This window comes from Microtus ochrogaster, unplaced genomic scaffold (genome assembly GCF_000317375.1).
Source record: "Microtus ochrogaster isolate Prairie Vole_2 unplaced genomic scaffold, MicOch1.0 UNK8, whole genome shotgun sequence".
In the NCBI taxonomy this organism is placed as follows: domain Eukaryota; kingdom Metazoa; phylum Chordata; class Mammalia; order Rodentia; family Cricetidae; genus Microtus; species Microtus ochrogaster.
In genome coordinates, this window is record NW_004949106.1 from 7,977,894 (window position 1) to 7,987,482 (window position 9,589).

The following is a 9,589-nucleotide window of genomic DNA, read 5'->3' on the forward strand; positions in this document are numbered from 1 at the left end:
ATGCAAATTGCTAATAATACTAATAAGACTATGCAATAACATGGTAATAACACTATGCAAATTGCTAATAAAAGCAAAAAGAAAAAAAATAAGCCTAAGAAACACGTTATCTTTGGACACTGTCCAGAAGGGAAGCAGCGTTTCTTTCGTGTGTTATAAGTAGTGTCTGGAATGAGCTGTAAATTCCGATCTCCTAGGGAGCATGCTGCCAATGATGATTCCTTTGCCACCATCCGCTTCCACGACCTCCTTTCCCAGCTGGATGATCAGTACAGCCGCTTTTCTCTGGAGAATAACTTTCTGTTGCAGCACAACATAAGGAAAAGCAAGCGCAATCTTCAGGTACGAACCGACATTGTGCGTTACTGGAGGCATCTCTGCGCTTACTTCAAGCCTCTCCCGTACTTCCGCTCAGCAGATGCTCAGCACACACTCGCTGGTGTTTAGAAAAGTTACAGGGACAAAGGGACTCTCTTTATGTGGCTAACACTTATAAAACATAAATCAATACAATTTCAATTCTTTTTTTTTTTTCTGAGACAGGGTTTCTCTGTAGCTTTGGAGCCTGTCCTGGAACTAACTCTTGTAGACCAGGCTGGCCTCGAACTCACAGAGATCCGCCTGCCTCTGTCTCCCAAGTGCTGGGATTAAAGGCCTGCACCACCACCGCCCAGCGTTCAATTCATTTTATAAACGCACAAAAGATTTCAGGTTTAAGCGTCATGCTGTAAAACTTTGTTTCACTAAAAATTGTTGCTATTGAGACCAAAGGAAAGGGGCTTCATTTTCAGAACAGTGAGTTACAGTAACTCACTAAGCTCCAAGAAATTTTAGCGATCAGCTGACTGAATCTTAAGCCCTTGTGGGTCCAGGTGAAGATACTCCAGGAAGGTCTGGCCCACTTGGGGCCCAGTGTGTGAGTGACTTGGACCAGAGCCACTTTGCCTTGCTTCTGGCAGACTTGTCTACCACTGGCTCTTCAGATGTCCTCCCAGCGTGCCCTTAGCCTGGCCACCACTCTTTTTTCTATAGCCTAACACTTTCCTGTTTTCACAGAAACGAAAGGTTTCGTGGGACACAACCAAACATTTTACCCTAGGTAGCTGGAAGCCTTCTATTCTGTTTTCTCTCTGAAGAGGTCTGTGAGCTGCTATCAGTGAAATGGGAAATCATATTAAGTTGATAAAATTTTATTCCTATTCAGGCTGCTTGGTGGTGAATTTGTGGTTGCCAGTACTTTGCACAATAGCTTTGACCGTGAAAACAGAACAATTGAGATGAATATTTTTATTCTAGTTACAAGTACAATTTACTTCAGTTTCTGCGTTGAGGAATTAGTTGGAGACTATCATGAATAGTTCCTACGTCGTTTGCATTGTCTCCATATTCTAACAGAAGGCGGTTGGCTTCAGGAGTACAGGCAATGGATACTGGAGCATTTAGGAAGAGGTGTGGATATGGCTCAGAGGTCAGAGTGCTTGCTTAGCCTGCCTGAAACTGAATTTTACACTTAATGCTGCCCCAAACCCTCAGGATCCACATATGAAAATATTTTCTTTTTAAATCAAATTGCTCAAATTTGGTAAGATAAAGTAATTTTTGTCCTAATTTATAAAAGGAGTATTTTTGGTTTTATAAAAATATGTTACTGGGCATGGTGGCCAACAGTGGCACATACCTTAATCCCAGCACTCAAGGAGGCAGAGGCAGGCAGACTCTGTGAGTTCCAGGACAGTTACGACTACATAAAGAACCTGTCTCAAATAACCAAAACCCTCCAGGTGGTGGTGGCCCACGTCTTTAATCCCAGCACTTGGGAGGCAGAGACAGGCAGATCTCCAGATCTCTGTGAGTTTGAGGCCAGCCTGGCCTACAGAGCTAGTTTCAGGACAGGTTCCAAAGTCACAGAGAAACCCTGTCTCGACAAACCAAAAACAAACAAAAACCAAAACAAAATAACAACAGCAAAAAAAATAATAATAGTCCCTTAAGTCAGACTTAGTAGGCATACCATAAGTTTCTTAAGGAATAGAAAGATGTGTATTAAAATAAGATTTTACAGACTTTCTACTCATGACCACTTTTTATCTGAGAAATTTTTCCACAACTTCATGCGTCTCAGTATATAAAATAGTTAATACTGCTCAGGCATTTATTGATAATAAATAAATAGAAATTTATTTTAAAAAGATTCTTTGACATCCTTGCAATTCTACCGTTTATTAAAGATGGAATCCAATTTCCCTACACAGTCATGAAGTCTCTGTCTAATACGATAAAGTTCAAAGACCTATTCAGGTTTGGAATGACAGTAGGAAAATATCAAAGGCTCTGCTTTCCATAAGTAAAGCCCTTGTGTTCCCCAAAGAGCAGAAACTTTGTTTGTCAACTCCAACCCTACTGTCCATCCCATGCAGCTGTCTGTAGTCAGGCTGTTTTGGACCCTGGCGTTGTGCTGTTTGAAGGCAGATGCTGTGCACAGCGCCCATGCTCCAAATGCTGTGCACAGTGCCCATGCTCGTGGGCTCAGAAGCAAGGCGTTGTGGATTAGACCAGTGCCACACGGAAGCAATGCCAGAATCCACTTCAGAGTCCTTACCTATCTGATTTTTTTAAAAATTTATTTATTTATTAAAGATTTCCGTCTTTTCCCCGCCACCGCCTCCCATTTCCCTCCCCCTCCCCCAATCAAGTCCCCCTCCCTCCTCAGCCCGAAGAGCACTTAGGGTTCCCTGACCTGTGGGAAGTCCAAGGAACCCCCACCTCCATCCAGGTCTAGTAAGGTGAGCATCCAAACTGCCTAGGCTCCCCCAAAGCCAGCACGTGCAGTAGGATCAGAAACCCATTGCCATTGTTCTTGAGTTCTCAGTAGTCCTCATTGTCCGCTATGTTCAGAGAGACCGGTTTTATCCCAGGCTTTTTCAGACCCAGGCCAGCTGGCCTTGGTGAGTTCCCAATAGAACATCCCCATTGTCTCAGTGTGTGGGTGCACCCCTCGCGGTCCTTAGTTCCTTGCTCGTGCTCTCTCTCCTTCTGCTCCTGATTTGGACCTTGAGATTTCAGTCCTGTGCTCCAATGTGGGTCTCTGTCTCTGTCTCCTTTCATCGCCTGATGAAGGTTAATATTCAGGGGGATGCCTATATGTTTTTCTTTGGGTTCTCCTTATTTAGCTTCTCTAGGATACCTACCTGATTTTTAATGTACTTGTAGTCTGCACGTTCGGAAACCCTTCACGGTTGCCCAAATCCCAGTGATCCTCGTATTCCATTCCATTGCCACCTGCGGCTATTCCGAAACTTATTTTTACTTATCCTTATCATCTGTGTCTAGGATAACTTCCAGGAAGATCCCGTACAGATGTCCATGATCATCCATAACTGCCTGAAGGAAGAGAGGAAGATTTTGGAAAATGCCCAGAGATTTAATCAGGTACTTTATTCTAAGCGGTACTAACTGTTAGAAGGGAAATGTATGAAATACATCATGTATTTCACAGATATTGCCAGGGCCTTTCTTAAGTCACTGATAAATACACCTCTGACTTTTTAACTCCAGGAAGCAGGGGTGATCAGATCCAGGAATTTTCTAGAACCGTGCTTTAAGAAGCACCTTTGTCTAGTGGGGTTGACTCCTAGTGAGAATATGGGCTTATAATCGAGGTGCTTGCTGGCAGAGGTGGAGATGCCACGCTGCTTGATGACACGGCTGGGCGGGGCCTGTGTGTGAAGAGGGCAGGTCAGGAATGGAGGCACACAGAATCATCGGGTTGTGGGGGGGGGAGTGGCCATGGCAGGTGTACTCAGAGTTCCTGGAGACAGGAAAAGCCCCGCCATTCAGGCTGTGTTGGGGGACGGTGAAGAACCGCTCTGCAGTTGGGGCTTGAGTCTCTCGGAGAATGCTGCCTGCTGAGGGAAAAGTCAGAGCAAGGCAGGGCGAGGACGTTTCTAGGACATGGCAGGTTTGGGAGAGTAAAGAGAAAAATCATTGGAGAAATGAAAGCTTCAGTTTGAACGAGATGAAGACGCTCGCTGGATGTTCAGACATCAAACCGTGGATGAATCAGAGTTCTAGTATTACTGGCTTTGGGGTCATGGTTTCTCTAGTCATCCTGTAGGCCTGCCCAGCAACTGGGTTCAGTGAGGCTTTGGCTGTCGCGGCGGCATTTTTCATCCCTTTCTTGAGACTTGTTGAGGGACTTGAGGCCCAGGTAGGCAGGTGGCTGTGAAGCCAATGTCGCAGGAGCTCTGGCCAAACCATCCCAAGCCTGCGAGGAGCATGCAGAGGGCACAGTAAAATCTGTGCCTTGTGTGTTTTGTCAGTAGGTAACGAAGTGAACTCCGCTACAGTGGGAAAAGGGGGCAAAGGTCAATGCTGGCGAAGGCCTTTCTCCCTGCTTTTGTGACCTTTTGCCACAGTCCTGGAGAACCCGATCTTCCCTCTGGCGTTTAGATACTGTTCGCCTATGACGGCAAAGACGCTTTGACATGTTACGCATGTGATATTGTTTGTCCTAACCTGAAGCTGCATGGCTCAGTTGGTACCTGTCCTAATGTATGTATATCAGAATTACGGTGAAGGCTGGCTGCCTTGGCTCCTAGCGGAGCAGGCTGACCCCCCAGCTGGCGTGTGTGTAAGAAGCCTGCAGAGGGGGTTTTCCTTTACGCGAGATTTCCATGCTAGTGGCCGCATGCGGTGGCTCTCCTCATATGTCCGATACACCAGCTTGACAGAAGGAGAGACTGCCCACCTCTGCACACTGGTTTGCCACCCTTCACGTTTGGCCTCGAGCCTAGGGTAGGCATTGCAGGCAGCAGGGGCAATCTCCGTTCTGCCACACCAGTCCCGTCCTCTGGCTACCTCATAGGGACTTGAAGGCTTGCCTGCTTTTGAACTGCTGGTTAAAAATACATACGACTTGGGGGAGAGGTTCATTTTGAGCCACCCTGATGACCCCTGAGGGTTGTACCCTTTGCCATGGCCCCTTTGGATGTGAAGGAAAGTCTCAGTTGTGGGGTCGGGTGGGGGTACGGCTTAGGGAGAGTGAGAGGCACAGCAGACACCCACGCCACGGTGCTCTAGTCTGACATTTCCTTGCCACCCCTCCCCCCACAGCTGACATCAACATTTTCTTGTCATCATTAAGCACGGATGAGCTGGAAGACAAGCCTCGTGTGTGCATGAAAATAGTGCAGTTTGGGGACAGTGGGATCCGCGGGCTGCGGATGAAACATCCTAATACGTGTGTACGGCTCCAACCGGTTAAAGCAGCCAAATGTGCGAAATTCTGAGTTGCCCCAGAAAGTGGTGTCCCCTGCTAGTTTCCTTCTGTGTACGTGTGCCTGCGTGTGTGTGCACGCACCTACACCGAGGCCCGAGGAGGAGACGTGAGAAGTCTCCTGTTTTCTCCGTCAATCTCCACCATAATTTTTTAGATAGGTTCTCTAACTGAACCTGGAGCTCTCCTTGGCCTTGGCTGGCTGTCTATGACTTCTCAGGACCTGCCTGTCTCCGCCCTGGGGTTGCAGGAATACAATGACGTGCCTGGGTTTTACACTTGCTGGGTATTTGAACTCAGTCCCTCTGCATTCATGGCAAGGGCTTTGCTCACTCAGCCGTCTCCTGGGGCTACCTCACCCCCACCCCATTGTTTCTCGATAGAATTTTTAGAAAAAAAAATTACATTACACATAGTTTTCTAGGAGACTCTCGTGTTTCGTCTGCTGCCTTTGATGCCTCTGTGGCTGCAGTGTTCCTGGGTTGTTAAAAGCTTTAGAGTGGTCTTAATGATCCTGGCATTAAGTGGGTGCCAATATGGTGCCAAAGAAGCCATTTCCTAACAGGAGATGGGCGTAGGGCAGAGGAGCGGGGGCAAGAGGGAAATACCAGAGTCACACAAACGGACTGAAACAGGGGGATGCTTGGACTCCACCAAGCATCGTTCACCAATAAGGCAGCTGTAAGGGAGTGTGTCCCTTTCTTAACATTTCCTGTCCGCACCCTGGTCACCCAGCTAGCTTTGATAGTTTGGGAGGGGACCAGGAAGTCAGGATCCTCCAGGGACCTTTTCCTCGGTTGGGCACATACGACATGGCACCCACATGGCTTTGAAGCAGACCCCAGCGAATATCTCCTAGAATGGGCAGGAACCTCCTTATGGAGCTACACAGGGAAGTGACTCATTCCGAATGGCCAGAGAAATCCCTTTCATCGTCATCGTTGTGAGGTGACATATGGGACTCTGGATGCCAGTCCTTTTCACATACTTCTGAAACTGCTGGTAGTCAGATGTCTCAAACTTCTACTGAAATGGAAAACAACAACAACAACAACATAACTTTCTGTGGAGCTTGATAAAAACCAGGGCAGGAAACAGTCACAGACCAGATTTGCTCATGGCTGTCTGTGTGATATCTGTACAAAATTCCTAAGTAAAAGGGCATGGAACCGAATTGAGTGCTGAACTATAAAAAGTGTATTTCACGATAAGTAGGGTTTATTAGCGGTTGCAAAGGTAGACTTCCTGGGAAATCTGTTCGTGTAATTCTCTGTCTTACAAGATACAAGAAGAAAAAGCCTTGACTTCTCTGCAAAAATTCTAGAGAGTTCTGATAAAGTCTTGAGCCATGTAAGAAAACATCTTACAGATAAGAACTGATGGCTTTCTCATTGGTGAGCTAAAATACAGTCTCTTCCTCATGTCATGTTCTAGGGACAGTAGTTCACTGGAAAATTCCAGTATGTCAGCAACACGCGGTGCGGGTGACTGGTACTTCCTCTGTGCGTTCGTGCCGTGCTGGTGGTGTTGGCCAACGCAGTTATGACAAAAACATGAGCTCAGTAATTGAAGTGGTTGTGGTGGTGTGCAACCTGTCAGTCATTTCACAGCTTGGGGAAAGAGGAAGGTCAGGCGTCCAGGCCACACAGAATGTTGAGGGCCACCCTTGTCTGTAGGAAGCTGTTCTAAAATATCCCAAATCCCAACGAGACAAAAAAGCATGCGCATTAAGAACGTCAACTATGAGCTTTCACTGAGTTAGTTAATAATTTTAATGCAATCCTAATAACAATTGTAATATGTGTTCTAAAGCTGTTCAAGACCATTTTGAAATCCTTGTGAAAAATGAATGGAAATGAATAGCAAGGAATGCCCGAGAAACTCAGATAGAATGGGAGAGAGTGGCAGCATACTATAGCCATCCATAATGAACCATGGCTTCAAGGGTCTGTCTTTTGAGTGGAAAAATGAGCAGGAACAGGAACACTGAGAAATAAACTCAGCCAGAAATGTGTGTTATGAAGATGGTACCTCAAAGCGCTGGGAAGTTGTAAACTTCCCACTAAATATGGTGAAGATAGAATATGATCGCGTTAAATGTAAGAATCAACTTTCGGGGTAGCATGGTAGTTAGTGTACGCCTATAATCTCAGGACTTGCGGGGGGGGTGGCGGGTGCCTCAGGAGTTCAAGGGCACTCTCAGTTACAGTTCAAGGCTTCTCTGGGTACAGAAGACTGCCTCAGAATGAAAGAATAGATTTCAAATGTTTTGTAGACCTTCGGTTTCAAAGGGGCGCTCTAGGATGCTACTTCACTGTAGAGGAACTGTTCCAACAGTCACTACGTAGCCCAGAAAAGCCAGTGGTGCTCAACTGTACGGATGCCGAACCATCTGCCATGGAGAAGTGTTGTGTGTGCTTGTTCTGACCAAAGCATTACCCAGTAGTTGATAAGCTGTTGAAATGTCATGTGATCGTTACTTTGTGCAGTTTTAATGTTTTTTTTTCTATTAGTTTAAAGAGATAAAATATAAGGTATTTTGAAAGGTAATAGTGAAGACCAAGAAGCACGAGGGGAAATACATTTGCTTACACCTCTCCGTGGGGCAAGCATTCCTGGTGCCTAGTCAAATCTAGGCTGAGTCCGGGCTGTGAAGGCCATGCAGGCACAGCTGATGGGCACAGCGTTTGCTAGGATCTTGGAGATACAGTAGCTGTCTTGCCACTCACAGCTAGGTCCGGAGTATTGTCTGGCATTGCCCCAGCTTAGTGGTGAACACAGGTGCTGATGTCTGAACCCTCTGTCAGGACGCATGACTCCCTCCAGAACCCAGATCTGTAGCGACTGTAGATTTTGTAGTGGAACAGCGGCCTCGCTGGTCTCAAGTCGCGGTACCTTTGAATTTTGGTGGACCCCTGAATCACTAGGATGGAGGGGATGTGGTTCTGACTTAGCCTCTGGATTAGGGCCTGTGATTGCACTTCGGGAAAGCTGTCAGACGAAGGTGTTGCTGGCCTGGAGAGACTTTGAATCACAAGGTCGTAAGGTAATAGTTATGGACTACGTGCATAACCTGTGCACAGAATTTGACAAACTTGAAGTAATGCTTGCAGGCTCCATTCAATTACACAGATATGTTAATGGAAACTTATACAAACCCTTGGCACGAATACCCCTACCCTTCTTTAGCTTTTATAGTAGTTTGGCAGCATTTTCCAGGACCTTGAGAAATGAGGGATTTTTTTGTTTTGTTTTGTTTTAGATTCGTATACAGGGAATTGCTAATAAGCCTTAGAGGTAGGCAGGCCGCAAGGCACGGGACTGGCTTTGGTGTGTAGGCAAGCGAGTAAGTGTGTCAGAGAAAGGGGTGACTATTAACGGTGTGTTTCCCATTAAAGGCCCAGGAGGGGAACATTCAGAACACCGTGATGCTGGATAAACAGAAGGAACTGGACAGCAAGGTCAGAAACGTGAAGGACCAAGTCATGGTGAGTACTAAGTGGACACATGCCTTCTTCCACAACTTCCAAGGGGACAGCATGTCAGTTTCTTCAGGTGTGAACCTAATATAATTTGAAATTATATTAATTAATTAATTAGAACCTAATCTAAGTTGAAAAGAAAAACAATCATTCTAAAGTTCTAAACAGAAGTAGGTAAACTGCTCAGCTCTGTGTCTTATGGCCTCCGCTTTGGCTTCTGAACCCTGAGCTTCTTTCTCTTCCTGTGGCTCATGCGGCCAAGGTTGACTTTGCCCTCGCTGTCCAGTGAGCTGGATGCTGCACTTACCAGCCCTTTCTAGCCACATTTCTCACGGGGTGTCCCTGGAATTACACGGAGCTCCCTGTGACGCGTCTTCGAGAGCAGATTTACTCTAGGGCTCGGAAGAGGAACAAAACCTACTTCATTCAAATACATCTCAGTCCATTTGATTAAAATGAGAGGCCCTCCCGCAACCTTAAGATAAAGCCCCAAGACAGGAAACAAACAACTGAGGGCCCTCCTGCCCACCCCACTCCATATGACATAGGAAAGGCCCCCTAGCTGAGAGGGTCAGTAGTGCTGGAGGTCCGGGTAACAGGAGCACCTTTCTGAACCCCAAATTCTTGCCGCGGCTTTATTCTGCCGTCTGTTAGGGAACTGGTCCACTAAAGTAGAGAAGTACATGCCCTTAACCTGGGAATAGTCGGGGACATCCAGAGAAAACGTATGTAGACACGTGACAAGATCTCAGAAAAACGAGGCTTGTTTGTAGGATGAACATACAGTTTTTTCAACTGAGCTGTGTCAAAGAGGACCCTGTTAACCACACAG

The 9,589-nt window shown here is 46.4% G+C and overlaps 1 protein-coding gene across 1 annotated transcript in view; it reads left to right on the forward strand.

Moving 5' to 3' along the window:
* Stat1 (signal transducer and activator of transcription 1) overlaps positions 1–9,589 on the forward strand; it is a 38,647-nt gene that overhangs the window by 3,397 nt on the left and 25,661 nt on the right. Inside the window, exons 4-6 of the mRNA XM_005366423.3 lie at positions 198–342; positions 3,331–3,429; positions 8,674–8,830. Coding sequence (XP_005366480.1) covers positions 198–342; positions 3,331–3,429; positions 8,674–8,830 — 401 coding nt within the window. The remainder of the gene's footprint in view (positions 1–197; positions 343–3,330; positions 3,430–8,673; positions 8,831–9,589) is intronic.